The sequence below is a fragment of the Salminus brasiliensis genome, chromosome 9, assembly GCF_030463535.1.
Source record: "Salminus brasiliensis chromosome 9, fSalBra1.hap2, whole genome shotgun sequence".
Classification (NCBI taxonomy): domain Eukaryota; kingdom Metazoa; phylum Chordata; class Actinopteri; order Characiformes; family Bryconidae; genus Salminus; species Salminus brasiliensis.
The window spans coordinates 41,865,118-41,887,316 of NC_132886.1; the positions used below are offsets into that span (position 1 = coordinate 41,865,118).

Genomic DNA, 22,199 nt, shown 5'->3' on the forward strand with positions numbered 1-22,199 from the left:
ACAGTTACACCGACTTACCGCAGGCTAGTTACGCTTGCCTGTAACATTCGGAGGATCGAATCCTCCATCGGTCATAATCTCAGGTTCTAGTGTCGTCTTCGGTTCTGCGCTTTGCTTTCGGAGTAAGGTGTCGTTTCGCCTATGCAATAAATCAGTGTATGTTTAATGTGCTGGAGACGGGGCTGTGATATAGCTTTCATTCAAAGCCCCAGAGAACCGGAATCTGGCTTTTGTGAGCACAAATAACAGCAATTAGCAGCTAGCTCGGCTAGCCAGCTACAGAGCCGCTAGATAAGCTTAGTTAGCTTGGCTGAGCTGCCAGATGACGCAGTACAGACTCGGTTCTAGCTAACAGCCGCTAAGGCCCGAAATCGAACACGCCCTAGACAGCTAGGTTCAGTTAGCTTAGCTGAGTTAGTGGCCTAAAAGTGCCAGACACCACAGGCCCAGTTCTAGCTAACTGCTCCTCAAAGTAAACACATTTAAGATAATCAAGGAGAATTAAAAGACCAGCAAAAGAACGGCAAAGTCAAAAGTGTCCTAGATAAGCTCCAGATAAGTGCCGCACTTGGTTCTAGCTAACTGGTGCTAGTAAACCAAGAGGCCTGAGCACTTTTAAGTAGCACGCCTCTTTAGCGAAAACCTGTCGCATGCTTTGCAGAGTGTTGTGGACATTGGTAAAGTTCGCTAAAGTTTCGTAAAGTGCGAAACCCACACCTCGCCTGTGATTGGTGGAGCTTTATAGGATGTAGATCTTTTCTAGTGGTCTTGAAAATGACCGTAATGTGTTTGTGAGCTCACTGCATATTGCTTTATTAATAAAACAGCTCTCGACTTCAGTTCCACTCAGAGTTGGACAATTCAGGTCCAGAAAGTGGAAATCCGCCCCAGGATTTTGCTCCAACTGCCTGGGTAGCTCTGCTGCAGCTGATTTCCACTTTCTGGACCTGAATTTTTCCATTCCACAATGAGAGTCATTGGCCCGGAGTCGACTCTTTTTAGAACTGACTCCCTGCCAGAACGTACATCCCTAATCTCCCATAATTTCCCTTAAGTTCTCTGGGGCTTTGACCGTACACTTGCGCTATATAGAGCTATATAACACTATAGTACCGCGCAATATTAATACACATAGCTGCTATCGTATGAATATACAGTGTTTATTCGTCACACACTTCAGTACATTCCATCCTTTGCATGCCGTTCCAGTGCCAATACTTTACTGTACATAAAGCCAAACTATTGATTTCTACGTAGGTCAATTTCGTTCTTCGTTTTTACGGTGATTTTCTCTTTCATCTGCTTTCTATTTATGTTCTTTTCTTTTTTATATTCGCTGGAATGTATATTCAAATAAACTGGGAGAGCGGAGCTCGGCTGGGTGGTGTCAATGTCTGCAGCAGGGTGAGATCCAGCCCGTTAAAGGTGAAGCTCGGCGATCTATTCGATCATCATGATTGATCACTGAATCCGATTCAGTCAGACGATCAGGCGAGATGTGGTCGGTATGTGAGCTGCTTTAGTCCACATTAGGAGATGCTAGGCTAATGTTGCTAACAAACACTAGGCTTAGACTGGCACCAGTTTGCTTATTTCTGTAGACACGCCCCCAAAATCTTCATTGGTTTGTTTCAGAGGGCTGTTGAAAAGCTGTGCAAGCATGTTTATAGGTAGATTGTGATGGTTAGATTTGGAGAGGGTCCGTTCAGGTCCTGGAAGTGAAAATCCGGCCCAGGATTTCGTTCCAACTGCCTGGGTAGCTCTGCTGGATTTTCACTTCCACATTGAATCCAAAGCTGGGTCTACATTCCCTGTCCTCACCACATCCAGTGGGCGGAGCGATACCAAACACTGTGCTGAGGTGAAGGTGGGTCCGGTTCCTCCAGCGTTCCTCAGCTCTGTGGTTCTGGTTCTGTTTAGGTTTATAGACTAAAGTCAGTCCCACCGTCTCCTAAACCACATCCATCTACCAGCTAAGGAAGATCTGGAGGAGCTCTGAGAGACCGCCGCTTTTGGGGGCGTGTCTACAGAGATGAGTAAACTGGTGACAGTCTAAGTCCAGTGTTTATTAGCAACGTTAGCCTAGCATTTCCTGCAGCTCATGTCGACGATCACATCTCCTCTGATCTCCTGAATCTGAGATCGGTGATCAATCAGGACACTCAGATTTCTCACTGAACTTCAGTTCAGAGTTTATGGTCATGATAATGTCCTGTGGGCACGTCTCGTCTGCACAGCCAGTGGGGAAGTGTGTATGCCCACCCCTGTGGAGGTGCAGGGAGGTGCAGGGTAAAGAGCCGCTGGGTGAGATTGTTTGACAGGGTAATAAACACTGTGCCACTCTGAGCTCCAGTGTTGACTCTACAGCTGTAATGCGGGGCGAGCTGCTCTGTGTGTGTCCGTGTAGAAGGAAGCTGCTAGAAAAGTCCGATGGCGTCTCCGGTCTGCAGAATTCCTGATCAGCAGGAAAGACCGGCGCTGTCTTCACTGGGTTCCTCACCCCAGCACCTCTTACACAGCCACGAAACGCCTGCAGCGCCTTCAGATGGTTTGCTATGCTTGTAACCCTGGAAACGAGAGTAGTGTCTGCATGGCAGTGGGCGTGACCTGTTCTTGTAACCATGGAAATGGGTATAAGATTTTCTTGTAAATGAGGAGGAGTGTAACTATAGAAACAGTGGTGTAAAGTCTGTGTCTATGCTTGTAACCATGGTAACTGGAGTAGTGTATCTTTGAAAACGAGTGCACGTATCCACTGAAATGGGTGTAACCTATCCTTGTAACCATGGTAACCGGAGTAGTGTATCTTTGAAAACGAGTGCACATATCCACTGAAATGGGTGTAACCCATCCTTGTAACCATGGAAACCAGAGTAGTGTATCTTTGAAAACGAGTGCACATATCCACTGAAATGGGTGTAACCTATCCTTGTAACCATGGTAAACGGAGTAGTGTATCTTTGAAAACGAGTGCATGTATCCACTGAAATGGGTGTAACCTATTCTTGTAACCATGGAAACCAGAGTAGTGTATCCACTGAAATTACCCATGGAAACAAGTGTAGCTTATACATGGAAATGGGTGTAACCATGGAAACGAGTGCACATATCCACTGAAATGGGTGTAACCTTTGCTTGTAACCATAGAAACAACTGTTGCATGCTTGTATCCATGGAAATGAGAACAGCATATTTTTGGAAATAGGTGTGACCTATACTTGTAACCATGGAAACAGTTCTGAGTTCAGTGTGTCCATGCAAATTGGTGTAGCCGATTCTTGTAAGGAAGGTGTAGTGTAACTATGGAAACAGCTGTAATGTCTGGTGCGAGGTCTATGCTTGTAACCACAGAACGACAAGATGCGTGTGCATGGTAATGGGTGGAACCTGTGCTTGGAACCATGGAAACCAGTGTAGTGTATCCATAGAAATGGGCGTAACTAGTGAAAGTGCAACAGGCCGGTTCTGTTCTGGTATCAGATTTGATAGAGTTAAGCAGGTGGTTGAGCGGTGGTGGTTGTTTATAATGAGAATACTGAAACGGTGGCTCTGCAGTGCCTCCACACCGGGAACATGAAACACACTCCGATATAAACCAGACTGCTGGGACAGAGCCGGAGTCTGGCTAATGCCACCCCGGGCCACGCCCCCTCTCTAGGGCCAGTGCAGTGTGTGTGTGAGTGTGTGTTCCAGCCGCCCAGCCCGAGCGCAGTGGTCCCCGAGTGCAGTCAGAGCCATGTCCAGCCGGCGGTCCTCCTGCAGCTGGGCCGTGGCACTGCTGGTCCTATGGTCCATGGTGTCTCTGGTGGTGGTGGTGGTGTGGGCCTCATGGCCCCCCCGGGCGGGACTGGAGGGCTGCCGGAACAGACTGCAGGCGTTGGAGGAGAAGGTGGAGGGAGCGCGGGTGATGAAGGAGAAGGAACTGCGGGCGTTGGAGAGAGAGATGGAGCAGAGCCGAGAGAACCAGAGCAGACTGCAGCTGCAGATACAGCTCCTCCTGCAGGAACTCCACCTGACCACCCTGAGCCTGACCGACGCCCTGCTGGAGCAGGTGGGTGTGCCTGCCTCGGACAGTGGGGTTCTGGGTTCGGTAATGGGTCATTGTGACGGTGCAAATGGGTGTAGCTCATGTCTGTATCCATGGAAACGTCTGTAAGTGTTAGTAATGGACAGTAAAGTTAACAGGGTGTTTATGATGAGGCTGTTCTCTGTAACGGTGTTGTTCCTGTGTTCTGACCGCAGGCCGCGTTACAGGAGAACCTGACCGCTTTGGAGACTGAAGTGTCCGTGTCTGAGAGCGTGCAGGCCAGGCTGTCCCAGGACCGGGCTCTGAATGAAGGTACAGAACACACTGCTGTTTTTAACCCCAGATAAGACCCGGCTGCCGTGACCAGCCTGCTGAGGTTCAGTCCTCTGTGTGTGTGTGTGTGTGTGTGTGTGTGTGTGTGTGTGTGTGTGTGTGTGTGTGTGTGTTTTTCTACTGTGCAAAAAATAGCATGGCTCTAAAGTCACGCTACATTCCTGCAGGGCTTCACTCATGGGGAACGTTTTGCTCCCACAGTCCGTGTAGTGTAACCATGGAGACGAATGTAGTGTATCTATGGAAATGATGTAAGCGTAGCCATAGAAACGGATGTAGCAGAACCATGGAAACAGGTCCTTTATGGCCACGGAAATAACCCTGTCATTTTTCTGTTGTTTGTTTTTGTCCAGCTGAAATCTTCGCTCTGCAGGTGAACCTGACCAGTGAGGAGCACCAGCTGGACTCCTGCGTGGCGCTGCGTGACGCTGCCCGCAGTCAGCAGGTGGCAGCAGAGAGTAAAAGAAAGGCCTGTGAATCAAAGAGCAAATACCTGGACAAACACCTGTGAGTGACCAGAGTGACCATCATGAAGGGCGTGAGGTCATTCTTCCTGACCAGCATTTCATTATTCCATAGTCAGAACACGAGTCATTTGGAGTTAGGACTGGACTCAATAGAATCAGAATCAGAATTGACTCGTCTTGGATCATTGTAGATTCAAAGTGACTCTTTCTCACTCTGACCTCCTATTTTTCCATGAGAACTTGAGCGTGTTTTTAATCAGGACTGAAAGAAGCTCGGTGTTGATTCAGTTCGGATGGGTTTGGGCTGTGGGCTGATGGAGATGAGGGTTGACTCTGCGCTGTGTTCACACTGGTGTTCTGTGTTTTGTGTTGCAGAGGGAGCTGTGAGCTTCAGGAGTGACCCGGACTCCCGACACATTACCCAGCATTCACTCTGACGCGTGTCATATTTTTATATCAGAATTATAGTTTTGATCAGCTGCTTGTTGAAACTGAACCGTTCTGAGCTGCAGGTGTATTTCATAGAAGGTAATATTTGTGTATCTCTGATGTCACACACACTGCATTTTACACACACACACACAGCTCACACTTTAGCTTGTGATCACCTATAATCAATAAAAATCTCTGATCTCTGGTTTTGATTCTGAAATATTCTTTTATTTTTTGTATTAATCCTATTTTATTGATTTTTTTTTTATTGAGTTGAAGAATGATGAAGCATCAGTGCTCGCTCAAGTTTGTTTTGAATCAAAACTCAGGTCTTTTGAATCATGGCTCGTTTTGAATCGGTTCTTCTGCATCAAAAATGTCTTTTTTTTTTCTTGAACGGATTCGTTTAAATAATTCTTATTTGTTATAATAGTTCGGTTCCTTTAAATCATAACTCGATTGTTTGTAAAACAGGCTCGGTTCTGTTGCGTGATAACTGATTCACTTTCAGATCTCGGCGCTTTCGATTCTTAGCTCGGTTCTTCTGAATCCTTGCTCGGCTCTTTCGAGTCAGAAGTGGCGGAAGAGTAAAGGCGAAAGTGCTGCTGCCCCGCACACCGCAGACCCTCTGAGTAATGAGTAGGTATCTCGCCGTAGTTCGAGCTCGGAGGAGCTCCTCTGCTCCTCTGGTGTTCCTTCGTGGAGAGGAATCTGCTGAGCTGCTGAGTTTGTGCAGACGTGTCGCTGCAGCAGCGCTGGCTACCGCAGCTGGCTGGCTGGCTAACCGCGCTAAGCTAAGCTAGCTAACGCTAGCGGAGTGTTTACAGCGGTGCTGAGTGTCAACATTCAGCCAAATCGGGCTCGCGGGACCTGATTACAGCTAGAAAGCGTCTTCTTATCGGTGGAGATTCACTTATCGATCCGTTTCGATCAGTACTTATCTTGTTTGAGCATGTTTGATTGGGCAGTTCCAGTTTGACAACTTCAGAAAGAGCAGATCCAGATCCGGATCCAGGTGGAGAAAAGTGGAACTCCGCTCCGGGCTTTTGTTCGAGCTGCCTGGGCGGCTCTGCTGCAGCTCCGCTCGCCTACAGCGCAGCCGCCACGCAGCTGGAGCCAAGACCCGGAGCGGAGTTCCACTTCCTGGACCTGGATTTGGTCACCAACGTCCAAACGTCCAAACAAACAGCGGTGCTAAGTGTAGTGTTATTGTAAGATCTGTAATGATGGATAATTGTGCGTTAATTTAACCCTTTATTTAAGCACATCTGCGCACTTTAGCCCTTGTTTATGTTTATGAGTATATATAGAGTTACAACCACTGCAGTAATGCTAGCTAGCTCTGCCAGCACCTCTATGCGGATCTGCGTGTTTATTAGCATGAAGCTAACAGTGATGTTAATGTTCACTTTCTGACTCATCATTTAATCTAGTAAAGACGTGGTGAGAGTTTGGACTTCTGCAGTTCTCTGATTAAGCTGCTGTTGATGTTCCTCTGTTTTCATTCAGATAAGCTTCTCTCTGGATGTGGGTGTTGTGTTTGGGGAGGGGGCGGGGTGATATGACTCCCTAGCCCCGCCCCTTTCCTCCCTTTAACTCCAGTGTTTTTGCTACAGACGAGCATCTTGAGCAGAATGACGTCTCCGACAGCTGAGGCCCTCCAAGACCATGAGTTCCTCAGAAGATAGCCACGCCTCACGGCTCCGAAAGAATCCCGAGAGGACGTGTCGGACCATCGCCGAGGTCCTCGCAGGACACAAGAGGCCTGCTTTACGGCGGAGACCCCGCAGCTCCCAAACGGAGAGAAAAACAAGAGGAAATGTAAAGAAACCTGAAGCTCAACCGACTCCTCCTTTACGCTCGTCCGCACGGGCAGCGCCAGCCAATGGGCCGCAAAGGTTATCTCGAAGCTCAAAGGCTGTTGAACCGAGCGTGCCTCAACAGACCGCCGTATGCCCTCAAAGGACGCCAAAAAGACCTCAGAGAGGGAGGAAAAAGACACAGCCTGTACCCGAGAAGGTAGGAGGCTCAGATTTGGGTGCTGATGGGGAAAGAACGTCAGGCAGGCTGCGTGGCCGCGCCCGTGTTGTGGACTGTAGCAGCACGGCCACCTCTGAGGAAGCCCCTCAAAAAAAAGCCAAAGTGAGACGGGTGCGGTGCTCTAAAAAGCCTGTCGAGCACCGACCCCCGACAGAACCCTCCACTGCCCCTCGCACACGTTCTACACTATCCTCCAGTCTGCAGCTGGACACCCCTGACCTACCCACCTCCGTACTGAGCACGCCCAAAGGTAGTCGACGTCGACCCTCTCCAGCATTTAGCTCCACTCCCGTGGGCGCCACGTGCCTTTCCACAGTGCCTCTGGACACTCCTGTTACTCCCGACCCACGGCGTGACATGAGCAATGACCATTCGAGTCCAGTAAAGGTATGGATTAAAAATGCAAACACTGTCAAAACTGACAGACTGTAATACACTACAGGAAGCGTAGGGGGCGCTCTATAATGCTCTATAATGTTCATGTGATCCACACGCTCATTCTGACAGACTGTAATACACTACAGGAAGCGTAGGGGGCGCTCTATAATGCTCTATAATGTTCATGTGATCCACACGCTCATTCTGACAGACTGTAATACACTACAGGAAGCGTAGGGGGCGCTCTATAATGCTCTATAATGTTCATGTGATCCACACGCTCATTCTGACAGACTGTAATACACTACAGGAAGCGTAGGGGGCGCTCTATAATGCCCTATAATGTTCATGTGATCCACACGCTCATTCTAACAGACTGTAATACACTACAGGAAGTGTAGGGGCGCTCTATAATGCTCTATAATGTTCATATGATCCACACGCTCATTCTGACCGACTGTAATACACTACAGGAAGCGTAGGGGGCGCTCTATAATGTTCATATGATCCACACACTCATTCTGACAGACTGTAATACACTACAGGAAGCGTAGGGGGCGCTCTATAATGCTCTATAATGCTCATATGATCCACACGCTCATTCTGACAGACTGTAATACACTACAGGACGCGTAGGGGGCGCTCTATAATGCTCATGATCCACACGCTCATTCTGACAGACTGTAATACACTACAAGAAGCGTAGGGGGCGCTCTATAATGCTCTATAATGTTCATATGATCCACAAATTAGGACTGATCTTGAAGAATGATCAGTGGATTAATGCATTAATCTATATATTTTTGCCAACCAGAGAAAATGTTTGAATGTTACTCCACGAAAAAGAGGTCGTCCTCTGAAGCTTCAAGCTCCAGACAAGCCAGCAGCTCAGCAGAGAAAGAAGAGAGAACGGAAGGTGGGCGCGGCAGCACCGGTCAAAAGCCGCAAGAAGAAAGATGGGTCAGGTGTCGACCCTCAGAACCAGCTGGCCGACCGGGTCAGACCTCGCTTTGAGCTCCACGATTTTGAGCTCCTGGAGTCAGGTAAACGGGTCTTAACGTAGGACTGGCCAGTATTGTCCCAAAAATCTCATCACAGGATATTTAATACATTAAAATTCACACACATGCACATATTTAAGCCTTTTTTATATATTAGTGATTTTGCATTTTGTCCTACAGACAAGGACATGTCGTCTGACCTGTCCATTGAGCTGAGCCTACAGGAGGAGCCGGAGGCTATTAACCACTCGCTCTCACTGCAGGAGGAGGAGGAGGATGAGGATGAAGAGGAGCTGCCATCTTTCTTACAGCAGACCAATCACAGTGAGTCACCTGGAGCTTGATTTAACCCAGAGGGGAATTTAGGTCTTTACCTTGTTTTGCTCCTCTGAGCTCCTCTGAGCTCCTCTTCCAGCGACTGTGTGAGTTTATAAACCAGAAAGTCAGAATCCATCTCTCGCTCTCAGGTCCAGAAAAGGGCCAGAGTGAAGCTCCGCCCTTAGGCAGTTAAAAAGTACACACATGACTGAATGAATTCGGTGCTGAAGAGATTTTCTCATGACTGTCCTCATCCATTCCTGCATTACGCTGTATTTTCTTTATTCTAGAGCCTTCCTCCATCAGAGAGGGACTGTGTGTGTGGTGTAAACTCAGAAAGTACCCTTTTTGGCCTGCTATGGTAGGTAACTTCAAGTTGATAATCTAACATGGCTCATGTTCGAGTTGATGTGGCTTTCAGGGGTGGTTGAGGGCTGCATTGTCAACAAAATCAACTATTGCATTAAAAACTCTGGTTTTAACAAACTTTAACAAACTGTGATGCTCTATAATGCTCTATAATGTTCATATGATCCATGCATGCATTCTGACAGACTGTAATACACTACAGGAAGTGTAGGGGGCGCTCTGTAATGTTCATATGATCCACACGCTCATTCTGACAGACTGTAATACACTACAGGAAGTGTAGGGGGCACTCTATAATGCTCTATAATGCTCATATGATCCACACTCTCATTCTGACAGACTGTAATACACTACAGGAAGCGTAGGGGGCGCTCTATAATGCTCTATAATGCTCATATGATCCACACTCTCATTCTGACAGACTGTAATACACTACAGGAAGTGTAGGGGGCGCTCTATAATGCTCTATAATGCTCATATGATCCACACGCTCATTCTGACAGACTGTAATACACTACAGGAAGCGTAGGGGGCGCTCTATAATGCTCTATAATGCTCATATGATCCACACGCTCATTCTGACAGACTGTAATACACTACAGGAAGAGTAGGGGGCGCTCTATAATGCTCTATAATGTTCATATGATCCACGCATGCATTCTGACAGACTGTAGTACACTACAGGACGCGTAGGGGGCGCTCTATAATGCTCTATAATGTTCATATGATCCACACGCTCATTCTGACAGACTGTAATACACTACAGGAAGCGTAGGGGGCACTCTATAATGCTCTATAATGTTTGAGATCTGTACGCTAGTCTGTTTGGTGGGGGTTGATGATGACTCTGCTCTGCAGGTTAAAAGTGTGAACCACAAGAGTAAGAAGGCCAGCATTGTGTTCATTGACAAACTCCTGTTTGATAAGAAGAGGATCAGGAAAGGGTGAGTCTCGGGGGCTTCAGGGGGTCGGGATGGGGACTGGTGGTGCTTTGTGCTTGTGTGAGGAGCATTACCGTGAACCCTCTTCTTTCTTCCCCTGGCGAAGCTTCACGGTGTCTCTGAGGACGCTGAAGCCGTTTGACTGCGAGGAGTCGGACCGGTTTGTGGTAAGCCTGAGCGAACCTGATTCAGGAAATGATTCAGTACCTTAAGAAGAATTCCACCACGAGTCTGTTCAGTAAAACGAACTGGGTGCAGAAATAGAACTGGAGCAGCTGTTTACACACTGCCTCCACCTTATCTGGCTTTAATGTGTGCATGTTTTATGGAATACTAATATCGGAATATCCGACAGCAGTGCTGCTGAGTGCTTGCCGTCACATCAACGCCATGTTGTGTGTTTTTTTAGAACATAGCCAGAGAGTCGTATGGGGATGTTATTACCTGGTCTCTGGATCTTATTTCGGACTACAGAATCCGTATCGGTATTTCACCCCTGCCCCGTCATACACTTACTGATTACACACTTAGATGTGGGCTTGAGTCTGACAGATGTGCTGGACGTCACCCAAACTGACCGAGCTTTTTCTGTGCCTGCAGGATGTGGCTCTTTTGTTGGTTCCTTCATTGAATACTTCACAGATGATATCAGTAAGTTCTTCATATGATGCCACTGTGTGTCACACATTCACTCATGTAAGAGAATAATTCTACTATGAATTATTCAGGAACCGCTATGAATTCAGTATCTACTTTGAATCATTAAGATGCCTTTAGAATTTTTTGTATGTGCTGATTATTCAGAAATTATTTAGCTTAATTAATAATTATAAATAAATATATAACTGCTATGTATTATTGTTTACTATCAGTTATTTTCTGTCTGCTATAAAGTATTCAATAACTGCTGTGAATTATTCTGTATCCACTATGAGTTATTCAGCATCTCTGGTGTAATATGTGGACCCTTAGGAGCATACAACTTGTGAAATGTACCTTTCTTCTAAGCCCTCCAGTGATTGGCTGCAGTGATGCTGTGTGATTGGCAGGTTATCCGGTGAGGAGGCAGTTCCCTAATGATGCGTCTGAGCTAGCCCTCCCCAGCCAGCAGCTTCTGAGCGAGGAGCCGGAGGCTGAGGGAGAAAGCGCAGGAGAACCCGAGGAGGAGCAGATCAAACAGCCCAACTTCAAAAAAGTGCTGCCGGACCGGTCGCTGGCCGCCCGTAACCGTGCCAACCAGAGGCTGGTGGACTTCATAGTGAAGAAACGCGGAGTGGAAGGCCGCTTAAAGGTACGAGGATGCGTGGAAACAAGCAGTTCCAGTATGTACTGAAAATCAGGCTTGAGCAGAAAATCTGTTCCTCCCTTGAACTAACGTCCATCTCCAGGCCGTGATCTGTGGTCAGGAGCCGTCAAAGTGGCTGGAGGCGCTGCACAGCTGCAGCCACTCGGTGGTGGATGTGTACCTGGAGGATGACCAGCAGGTGGACAAGGTGTACCGGTACCTGGAGAAGCTGTGTCAGTCCGCAGACCAGACCAGCACGAGTCTGGAGAACACTGACCGCATCCCGTTCATACTGGATGTGCTTCTGCCTGAGGTGAGCCTCTGGGGGCTGGACGGCAAGACCACGAGTCTGATGTTCATAGTATTAATATTATCTGCCAGATGGTTACCAGGGTGTACATAGGCAGTTGATCTGTTGCTAAGTGGTTGCTAAGTAGCAACTACCTGGGAAACCATAGCACCTTGACAACAGGCAATCAACCACCTCGTAACAGCCTAGCAACTCCATAGCAACCCCCTGTGATTCTATAACCAATTCTATAGTGACAGCAAAGCAACCCTGTAGCAACCACTTGAGCTACCATAGCATCCTCTTAACATTAGCATAGCAGCCTAGCAACCCTTTAGCAACCACCTGGGATACCATAGCATCTGTTTGACAACTGCATAGCATAGCAGCCTAGCAACCCTATAGCAACCACCTGGGATACCATAGCATCTGTTTGACAACTGCAAAGGATAGCAGCCTAGCAACCCTATAGCAACCTTATAGCAACCACCTGGGATACCATAGCATCTGCTTGACAACCGCATAGTAACAACCTAGCAACCACCTGTGCAAATGCCATCCACAGCACAGTAACAGTATCAGATACCAGCATCTGCCCCAAGTTCCCGGATCCGTCCTGAAGGGCTTTAGTCCAGCACAGTTCGGGGCTGTTCCTGCTCAGACTGATGAGCCGAGTCAGGTGTGTTAAAGCAGGTAAATCACACCTGTACTGGACTGAAGGCCTGTAGAGTGTAGCTGCCGTGCATTTAGTGTGTGTAGTCTTTCTTCATGCCTGGAGGATCAGCAGAGTAGTTTAAACAGAGCAGCTTTTCCTCACTGATAGTCTCTCTCTCTCTCTCTCTCTCTCATATCCAGGCTATCATTTATGCTATAGCAGGAGTGGACCAGCTGTCCCTGGACAAAGCTGAGGAGAAATATCGGCAAGGGCCGTGCCACAGTTACAGGTGAGGGGAGGGGCTTTCCTGAGCCGCTCTGCTTTAACCAACCACCTCTACCCAGACTGCACCACATGGCCGTACTTCACTGTGTGTGATGCAGCTGTTAGGTATAAGAGAAGCTCAAAACTATGGGCAGGTCCAGAACTTCCTTCAAGTCGTGTTGGAAATCTGGGGTTTGTGCTCTGTTTATTTCGGGAATTGTGCATCGAGTGTCCACTTTAATACATCCACCTACCCTGTGCATACACCGATTGGCCACTTTACTAGAAACACCCACCTTGCAGCTCCACTATGAAGGCGAAGAGTTACGGACTGAAGCTTCTCTGTGTCTGCTGAGCACAGGACCCTTTATTTTTCAGGTGGTTGTCCGTTCTCAGACAGAAATATCCGGACAGGGGTGGTTCTGTGTTCAGAAACCGGCCTCTGATGAAAGAATAGAGTATGGCTAACGCACACTGTCCTTCAACAGACGAGCTACAGTCTCTTAACTGTGCACCATCATGGTGGCGTTTCTGATAAAGTGGCCACACTGCACTCCAGACTGAGCGTATCGGCTCTGTTAATCCGGTTCTCCGCTCTGTGCCCCGTAGAGAACGGCAGGAGTTTGATATGATGATCGAGCAGCAGATGAAGCTGAAGGCCATCGCCGGGAGGCCGTCGCTGTGACGACTCCTGATGGGAGGGGCTTGCATGAGTCCAGTGATGAACAGCTGTTCTTTCTGCAGCAGCAGGAGGAGGTGCATGATGCCGCCCTCCTTTTTTAATCCTCCCTCTGCATTTACACTCTATTACAAATCACTATCATGTGACCCAACACAACATGTTTATTTTCTTGAATGTGAAAGAATATTTTTAATAAAACGATCACAGATTTGTAATTTTTTTTTTTTTATGATGTGATGTTTCTTCATCAGCCAGAACTAAATCAGGAAATCCTCTGAGCAATCTGCTGCGCTGGTACCTCACAGCATTTAAGACAGGTTTATCTGAATATGTGTGGACGAGGTCCTCAGTATCACCATCTACACTGTGGGATACACTAATTAAAGGTGGAAATCATTCCAATAGAATAGAATAGAATAGAATAGGACTCTCTAGAGCAGATACACCTGATTAACCCTGTTCGCCCCATGCTGTCTAATAATGCCAGGCGTGGGCTAGAGGGGTATAAAGCCCCCCAGCATTGAGGAGCTGTGGAGCAGTGGAGGAACTGTGTTCTCTGGAATGATGGTGGTGGAGCTCCATCCTGTATCTTTGCAGTGAGTTGGGGATGATGAGGTGGGGTGGTGATCAAAATCCAACATCCTGACCTCACCAATGCCTCATTTTTAAAAAATATAAAAACCCCTGTATTTCAAATGAGACTTTGAATGAGCAGGCGTCCCAATACTTTTGTCCATATAGTGTATGGTGTTTTTGTGGGATGGTGAAGAGCACTGCAATCCACTCAAGTGGGTCTTATATAAAAACATACTTGCAGAGCAAAAAAGAACGATTTATTAATTATTAGCGAACCCAACAGAACATACAGTAGACAGGGCACTGCTGCTAACACGCCCTTTTAGAACCATCTCTCACTAGAACCGTCTTGTGTAGAACCGCTCTCTGTCATCTACAGCGCAGCCTCACCCGGCCAGCCGTGCTGTAGCGTCCTGTACTGTTCCTCTGAATCTCAGGTGAGTGGAATTCACCAGCTGGTCTGACTTCTAGGAAAGCGAGCGTCACGGAGGGTCACGGGTCAGCTATTAATAATATTAGGGTTCTCAGCTTCTTAAACCAGGAGAACCGAACCTCAGACCAGTGCAGGGGCGTCCCTCTACAGGCCCCCACCTCCAAAAAGGGTCTACAGCCAGAGATCCTGCAGGTTCTTTAGTTTCGCAGCGGAGCTACGAGGCTAATGGGGCTAGTGTGGACAGACTTGATCATGTGCTTTCTGACATCTCTGTTATCTAGAACCTCAGCTGCAGAATGTTAGCGTGGCTATAAACAATACCAGCATGTATGTCAAGTCCATGTTCTAGATAACGGAGTTAGAAACAGTGTATAAGCCTGTGTGTTGGGGAGAACTGAGCACTGAGTGTGTGATGTGTAATGCTAATGGCTAACATTAGCCTTGTAGCTCCAGTGTGAAACTAGAAAGCGTCTGAACTCCAGACATCAAACAAATCTTGTCTTGAACTGTAACATCAAAGCTCGCGCTCGTAGGTCAGATGAAACGCGGGTCCAGAGCGCCCCCTGGTGGCTTTTCTGGGCTCCCGTGTCTAAGGCCGTTTGAGGGAGTTGATCTGAGCACAGATCTTCAGCGCTGGCCCCAGTTTGATGTTCATGGCGCTCATCAGGTGCTCCTCGGTCAGCAGCAGCAGGGCCTGGCCGTCAATTTCCTGCGAGCGGAACTCGCCCACCATGTCCTGGCATCCTGCAGGAGGGACACCCAAATCCAGGAGCGTTAATGTGACTACACTCTAACTGGCCACTTTATTAGAAACACCTGCCTGATGAGGTGTGTGATGGATGGATGGATGGAGGGTGGTCAGGACTGATCTGTGTACCTGGTAAGGAGGCGATGAAGGAGCAGACCTGCTCCACGCTCCACAGGGCAGGAGAACAGTCCAGCAGACTGGTGGAGCTGCTGCAGTCCTCCCTCTCCCTCTCCCTCTCCTCCTGCTCTCGGCCTCGCTCTCTCTCCACCTGCCCACGCAGCCTGCAGGCCCTGGGGCTCGGGGAGTCTTCGGCCTCGCGCTCCTTCTCTCCGGCCCGGGGTGAAGAGACCGACGCCAGCCGTGTGTTCGGCCTGTAGGAGCTTTGCAGCTGAAAAGCAGAAAGGTGAGCTCACACACACACACACACACACACACACACACACCGCTTACACTACACACACACCGCTCACTCCCACACTAACACTGTACCTTCACTAAAACACTGTGCGACCAGTTCTCCTTTAGACTGGTTACTGCCTAAACCATATATAGAATATTGATTACTGATGATTGATTATTGGGTACAGTCCAGTTTCTGCTTTGCAGTTTTTCATTATTATTATTATTATTATATATAATTATATTTATATAATATTATAATAACTAAGTGATCAATCAGCATCAGATTAAATGTTAATGCTGAGAGTTTAAGATTGATTGATCTGTTGAATGTCTGCTTGTTCTCCTCTCTCTCACCTGTCTGTAGAAGTGCTCCCGGTGGGTGCGGTTTATGCGGCTGGGTGGTCTCCCCCTGCGGCCCATCGGCCTGCCGGGCCAGCGGTTCGCTCTGTGGGCCCTCAGCAGGGCCAGACTCCTCGTAGAGCTGACGTTAAAGCTGGACAAGCGGAGAAGAGCAGAACTGCTGAACCCAGCAGCACCCAACTGTGTATTTCTCTGTGTGTGTGTGTGTGTGTGTGTGTGTGTGTGTGTGTGTGTGTGTGTGTGTGTGTGTGTACCTTCTGACACAGGTCATGGAGCAGAACCGCTTGGAGCGATGGAAAGTGTGTGTGTAGCCTCTCTTCCCACAGAACTCGCACTGCAGGAGATCTAACGGACTGACCTCCAGCCTCTCTGAAAACACACACACACACACACACACACATGCTCTTTCAGAACCCATCTGACCCGGTTCTGACCGCACCTTTGGATCCGTCCATATGAAGTCTAGATTCAGTCTTTCAGACATGTTTGGTATCTGAGATGCTAAAAATGGAATTCACATTGAATCCAAAGCTGGATCTACATCCTCCTCCTCATACTGTCCCACTCTCAGACCGGAGCGCAGTGGGCGGAGTGATGCCACACACTGTGCTGAGTTGAAAGTAGGTCCGGTTCCTCCAGCGTTCCTCAGCTCTGTGGTTCTGGTTCTGTTTAGGTTTATAGACTAAAGTCAGTCCCACCGTCTCCTAAACCACATCCATCTACCAGCTAATGAAGATCTGGAGGAGATCTGAGAGACGGACGCTTTTGGGGGCGTGTCTACAGAGATGAGCATCTCCTGCTGTAAACTAAAGAAGCTCACGTCAGATACCGAACACGTCTCGTCTGATTGGCTGAATCTGACCTGAGATCAGAGATCAATCAGGATACAGTACGGTTCAGCTACAGTAGATATCTGACCATCCTCAGCAGCTGTGTTGTCCATGTCTGAGTCTGAGGAGTTTTCCGGCTGCTCTGTGTCCAGCAGAAAGTCCCGCTGTTCCGGTTCTCCGTGATCCGGAAGCTCTCGGGCTCTTTGGGTCAGCCGGGCCTGCTGCTGCTGCCGCTTCTCCGGAGAAGCCCGGTCCACCTGTGGAGCAACACGCACCTGTCACAGCACCCGGCACGGATCAATTATGTGATGTGTGACGTTGCTCTGTTCCTGACACTTTGATGCACTAGGTGGCGCTGTGTCTTTGACTTTCTAGGTGGAAGAAGTCTAGCCATTCACAGCACACATCAGCAGGACGGTTAGCACAGCACTGTTAGCTGGCGGCAGATGTTTTCAGTTAGCAGAGTCAGATAGAATTAGCTATAGCTAGTTAGCAGACTTAGTGGTAAGCTAACAATAGCTAAGCTAGCTTAAACTAAATCAACCTAAAGCTAATGTGGACAGTTGCTATGGTAATCCAGGTAGTTGTAAGGGTTTCTCTGGTATTCTGAGTGGCTGCTTGGTTGTTGTTATTGCTGCAGTTTTCAGAAGCATTAGCTAATGTTAGCCATTCTTAGCTGTTTTCAGTGGTAAAGCTAAGGATCCTTTTAGCGCTAAAATCATAAAATATTTAGTGTTTGTGTCTCTTTACCTTTGATGTACTGTGTATTAGCTCAGGGCTTAGCACTAGCGGTGTAGCACCATGGGCTTAGTTAAGGCATCATGGCAGAACAAAACTGGGAATGGCTGCAGTGCCTCCTGGTGGACATACCGGGAACGGCTCCAGCCTCTCTGTGATGACGAAGCCCTCTATGAGGTGTGTGAGGAAGTGTGGTCTAACGCTGGCCTGTGGGGGCCGCTGGCTGGCTGGGTGGGAGCTGCTGCTGGAGCTTCTTACCGCGGACCGGAGCGCTGCACCCTCCGCCGACTGGATCACGGATCTGCTGGGCTGTAAACAGGACGGCTCCGATGGACCTGTTCGTGACAGGGTAGGAGAGAGTGGGGGTGACGGGACCTACCTCCAAAATACTGGAGCTACGCTGAGTCAAAACCATGCTAAAGTTAGAGTCCCGGGGAAAAGCGCACGATTGAAGGGTCACCTGTTTGTGGGTCCAGCTGGGCTGTATCTCTGCAGGAGTTCTGTGGCTCCTCTGTTGGGGTCAGTGCTGGGGGGCTGGGGGTCCTGCTCCTGTTGGGAGATGTCTGTTCCTCCTCTCTCACCCCGTCCACATCCAGACGATCGCCCTGCAGCGACTGGCCCTGTTAAACATGAACGTGACCGCTGGGTGACTCGTACGGTGTGGTCCATGTGGTTGCTAGGCAGTTACTATGATGCGTTTAGGGGATGCTAGGGTGTTGCTAGGTGGATGCTATGGTGCTCACCGTCGGGTCGTCGGTGTGCGCGTTTGGCTGCACCTTTAGGTCCACGGCCGCCGTCTGTGGAGGCGGGAGGTTCTGGAAGGGCAGCTGGGCCAGCGCCTCGGCCACGGGCAGCTCATCCTCCGACAGCAGCATGTGGTCAGACTGGACGGCCAGTGCGTGGACAGAGCGCAGGGACAGCCTCTGTACGGAGGGCGGAGGAGGGGCTGCGGGCAGCCGCGGCAGCGCCAGGGTCAGCGGTGGTGGAGGAGGCGGGCAGCTGAGAGGCTGAGGATGGCACAGGGGGTCCACCACTGGAGCCAGGTGAAGCGGAGGAGGGTCCGGTAGAGCCGGACTGGCCGATGGAAGCGCGGATGCGCCTGCCATTATGGCCTGCTGCTGTGCTGTGCTCTGATTGGCTGGGTGGTCAGAAGGGGTGTGGCTCGAGACTACCTGTGTTGTTGTTTTTTTGCATATGCACAAGAAATCAAACCTGTACAACACTGTTTATATCATTATTATTATGATTCATATAGAATTATACACTATATGTCCAAAAGTATACAGACGCCTGCTCAGGTACTGATGTTGGATGGCGTCTAAATACTTTTGGACTATTTGTGTGTCTCCTGTAACATATCTCTCTGATTCTGACCTCGCAGTGCTGTGATAGGACAGCGGCGGAGGTGGGTGTGGTCCGGGTCAGCAGGGACAGTGGAGGGTGGCTGCTGTCCTGCGCCGTGACCCGCAGAGCAAAGGGCTGCCCCTGCCTCTGAGCCACCCCACTTTGCAGGATGAACTGAGGAGGCGCCCCCTTCTGGCCGGGGGGGCAGTGCAGCTGCTGGCGCACCAGAGCTACCAAAAAGGAGAGAGAGCTCGAGTGAGAGAGCTCGAGTGAGAGAGCTCGAGTGAGAGAGCTCGAGTGAGAGAGCTCGAGTGATGTGTGAGAAGAGAAATGTACCATCCACTTACTTCTGGACGTGTCCGCCAGGGCCTGGGACAGCTGTGTGGACTTCAGGGGACATATGGACATTCTCGGGAGGGGGGTGACCAGAGTCTGACCCTGAGAGGCCTTCAGCTGGACGCTGTGGGCAGCACTGAGAGCTCCTGGGAGATGCGTCCGCAGAGCCAAGCTAGGAACCTGGGGGGGGGGGGGGGGGGACATGTCCAGCATCACAGGTATCAGTTACACTACGTTAAACTGGTGCAGTGGAAGCGGCCTCACCTGTGTAGAGGGGGGCTGAGAGGAGGCGGAGCTCAGGGCGGGCAGATCAGCAGCTACTGTGGCAGCAGGAGCCAGAATCAGCTGATACACACACACACACACACACACACACACACACCCAGAGAGGACGGACAGAACCAGGTTAACGCTCCAGAACTCGAGGGTCCAGCACGCTGCTCCGGCTGTAGTGAGTCCCCTAGCTTTGTTAAATCACCTTCATTACAGATCAAGCCGAGGTTTCTCACCATCTGAGTGCGCAGGTACATCTGAGCCTGACTGCCGGGCGCCGAGCCGTTCCCCAGCAGAACGGCCTGCTGGGATATCGCCCCTGCGGAGGCGGAGACGCTGGGGGACTGGAGCTGAGAGAGCGGAGAGCTGGGCAGCGGGATCTAGAGCGGAGCGACAAACCCTGCGTTTACGTCACCGTTCAAACCCCATCACACACCTGCCTTTTAGCAGGCTTCTCCACAAGGGGGCGCTGGAGCTACAAGGCTAATGTAGCTAAAGGTAATGCTAACTAGCGCTGTGTATGCTTTCATGACTATTTAGCGACGTTAGCCTTGTAGTTCAGGTTCGCGCCGTGCTGCTTGGTAACATTGAAGCCTAAATGAGAGCGTGCGATTGGCCAAGAACACCTACTGCTGTGTGAGCTGTGCTCCCATTGGCTGAGGAAGGAGGGGAGGCGGTCTGCTGGCTGCTAGACTGGACACCCACGAAGAAGACCACACAAAACAACAGAGAGAGAGAAGAGCAGAGGAGTAAAACAGGTACGTTCTGGACAGGTGGTTCTGCACAGGTGAGGGATCCAGGTAACGCCGCTGACCCACCTGCTGACCGGACGCTGCCGGGGTGTGGGCAGCGGAACAGGTGGCCTGCTGTTGTTGATGGAGGGTCTGCAGCATTATGTGATGCTGCTGTGCCGCGTACATCTGCTGCAGGTACTGAGCCACACCTGCGGGTCTGTGGACGGCCTGCTGGATCACCTGCAGTGTGTACACACGCACACACACACACACACACACACACACTTTACGTGAAACTGACCCTGCTTTGTATAAAAGGCCACTTAGAACCCACTTTTACTGGTTGCCGTTAGCAACCTGCCTCTAGAACCATGTAAAGTCGCCCCATCAGTCTGCACTTACTGGTTATTACCCAGTAACACACCAGTGACCTTCACACTGACCATACTGGTGATTGGGGCAGTACTGTCCAGTGATCCAGTACTACGGTCATCTTAAACAGTGTGTGCGTGTGTGTGTGTGTTACCTGAACAGTCTGCCGGTCGGTGTGGCTGGGCTGTGTGCGCTGGACGGTGGGTGTTGCGGTGCTGGACACTGTGGTGGTCAGGGCGGTGGCGTTGGAGGCCCCGGCTTCAGCGCTGTCTTCAGCCTCCATGACTGACTGTCCGGCTCTGCGGGGTCAGGAGGTCACTCCACTGCGATACTCTACTTTTAATTTTTAAAGTTTCACATTTTCATTTTTCCTAAATTATAACTGTTTACATTTCTAAAATGTGTAATTCTATATTTAATTACAGAAAAGCTGGAAGTGGGCGTGGCTTAAAGCAGGCAGGAGTCTGAGGTGCTGAGTGTGTGTTCACTGACTGCAGCAGTTTAGACCTGATCCGCACAGCTCCAGTCTAAACCCACACCCACACCATTTCAGACTAGACCCAAACCCGCACCGCTCGAGCTCCGTCTCCCTGCTGCAGAACCTGCTGAAGAAACGCCCCCTTCCTGCAGCACATCCTGACCCCCCTCCCCGCCCTCCGTCCCTCCTAGTACCGCTCCATCAGTTCAGCCCAGTAAAACCAGCAACCCGGCCCGGGAGCTCCCAGCAGCCGAGTCTGCAGGTGAGACAGGCCGGAGGTGCATCCCTCTTACCTGTCTGCTGTTCGCTAGTAACCGCGCGCCACGGCGAGACGCCACTCTCTCTCTCCGCCCGTATTCAGACACGCCCCGCCTCCTGAACCGGGATTGGCTAAAAATGAGGTCTGACTCTCTGAGCGCTTCCTCTAATGTCCGCCAGAGGGCGCCGCTGACTCACATGAAGGCGACTGTGGAGGGATTGATCAATATGGATTATTTATCCCGGATAATCATTTATTAGTTATTTTACTTCTAATACATAATATTTCTCATTATCTACATATTAATCACACATTTACATATTATACATATTAAAGAGCCTTTTGATGTTGTATATATCTTTACCCTCATCATCATTAACCTTTATTAATGATACATTGATGATTATTCCCCACCATCATAACTATCATAACTATTTTCACCATAAGCTCAGATATTTAGCATAATAATATAATAGAACACTGCATCCACGATAAGCTCTAATTGTTACTATTGTCATTTAAATTTTGCACTTGTAAATATGTAAATATGTAAATATGCTGTATTTTGCTCTTCTAGATGCTAACTATTATGATATAAAGTATTAATATTTTCTGCACGCGCAGTTTGAGAAAAGAACAAGTCCTGATGAGTTCGGTGACGTCATATCTAGTCCTAATTAATGTGTTATTTGATCTTTTCTCTAATTATAAGGGTCCTAAATCAGCTCCGTTCACCGCAGGCCATGTTAAGCTCCCCGGCTTTCTGGCGCCCTCTACCGCCACCGCGCCTCAGTGCAGTATTGGGTAGTGCAGCAGGGTAAGCCAAGAACTTTGC

At 49.3% G+C, this 22,199-nt stretch overlaps 2 protein-coding genes across 5 annotated transcripts; one reads left to right on the forward strand and one right to left on the reverse strand.

Moving 5' to 3' along the window:
• The first annotated feature begins 5,282 nt into the window (after positions 1 to 5,282).
• Positions 5,283 to 13,696, forward strand: LOC140562691 (uncharacterized). Of its 2 annotated transcripts, none has more exons than XM_072688538.1 (13): positions 5,283 to 5,355; positions 6,876 to 7,686; positions 8,492 to 8,720; positions 8,859 to 9,002; positions 9,287 to 9,357; positions 10,224 to 10,309; positions 10,413 to 10,473; positions 10,716 to 10,791; positions 10,907 to 10,957; positions 11,356 to 11,597; positions 11,695 to 11,904; positions 12,736 to 12,824; positions 13,409 to 13,696. In XM_072688538.1, exons 2-13 carry the CDS (start codon positions 6,928 to 6,930, stop codon positions 13,482 to 13,484), a joined length of 2,094 nt encoding a protein of 697 aa, XP_072544639.1. In that variant the 5' UTR covers positions 5,283 to 5,355; positions 6,876 to 6,927; the 3' UTR covers positions 13,485 to 13,696. The 2 variants fall into 2 exon arrangements, with proteins under 2 accessions (XP_072544639.1, XP_072544638.1); XM_072688537.1 differs by lacking the exon at positions 5,283 to 5,355 and adding an exon at positions 5,773 to 5,898.
• A 611-nt stretch (positions 13,697 to 14,307) lies between these two features.
• Positions 14,308 to 21,468, reverse strand: phc3 (polyhomeotic homolog 3 (Drosophila)). Of its 3 annotated transcripts, none has more exons than XM_072688533.1 (16): positions 21,399 to 21,468; positions 20,782 to 20,926; positions 20,340 to 20,495; positions 20,152 to 20,214; positions 19,758 to 19,901; positions 19,513 to 19,593; positions 19,260 to 19,428; positions 18,943 to 19,142; positions 18,312 to 18,740; positions 18,029 to 18,188; positions 17,701 to 17,903; positions 16,919 to 17,087; positions 16,255 to 16,369; positions 15,995 to 16,133; positions 15,368 to 15,626; positions 14,308 to 15,234 (listed from the first exon to the last, which is right to left on the reverse strand). In XM_072688533.1, exons 2-16 carry the CDS (start codon positions 20,908 to 20,910, stop codon positions 15,080 to 15,082), a joined length of 2,571 nt encoding a protein of 856 aa, XP_072544634.1. In that variant the 5' UTR covers positions 20,911 to 20,926; positions 21,399 to 21,468; the 3' UTR covers positions 14,308 to 15,079. The 3 variants fall into 3 exon arrangements, with proteins under 3 accessions (XP_072544634.1, XP_072544636.1, XP_072544637.1); XM_072688535.1 differs by lacking the exon at positions 21,399 to 21,468 and adding an exon at positions 21,051 to 21,246; XM_072688536.1 differs by lacking the exon at positions 21,399 to 21,468 and having other exon boundaries at positions 17,827 to 17,903; positions 20,782 to 21,033.
• Positions 21,469 to 22,199: the final 731 nt, after the last annotated feature.

Excerpts from the sequence above, each read along its gene's own strand:
- LOC140562691 (XM_072688538.1), top strand. The coding sequence starts at position 6,928 with ATGAGTTCCTCAGAAGATAGCCACGCCTCACGGCTCCGAAAGAATCCC. Across the intron at positions 11,598-11,694 it reads GAGTGGAAGGCCGCTTAAAG|GCCGTGATCTGTGGTCAGGA; the intron begins GTACGAGGATGC and ends GTCCATCTCCAG. Across the intron at positions 11,905-12,735 it reads TGGATGTGCTTCTGCCTGAG|GCTATCATTTATGCTATAGC; the intron begins GTGAGCCTCTGG and ends TCTCATATCCAG.
- phc3 (XM_072688533.1), bottom strand. The coding sequence starts at position 20,910 with ATGGAGGCTGAAGACAGCGCTGAAGCCGGGGCCTCCAACGCCACCGCC. Across the intron at positions 20,215-20,339 it reads CGGCAGCGTCCGGTCAGCAG|TCTAGCAGCCAGCAGACCGC; the intron begins GTGGGTCAGCGG and ends GTGGGTGTCCAG. Across the intron at positions 17,088-17,700 it reads AGAGGCTGGAGCCGTTCCCG|GTGGACCGGGCTTCTCCGGA; the intron begins GTATGTCCACCA and ends GTTGCTCCACAG.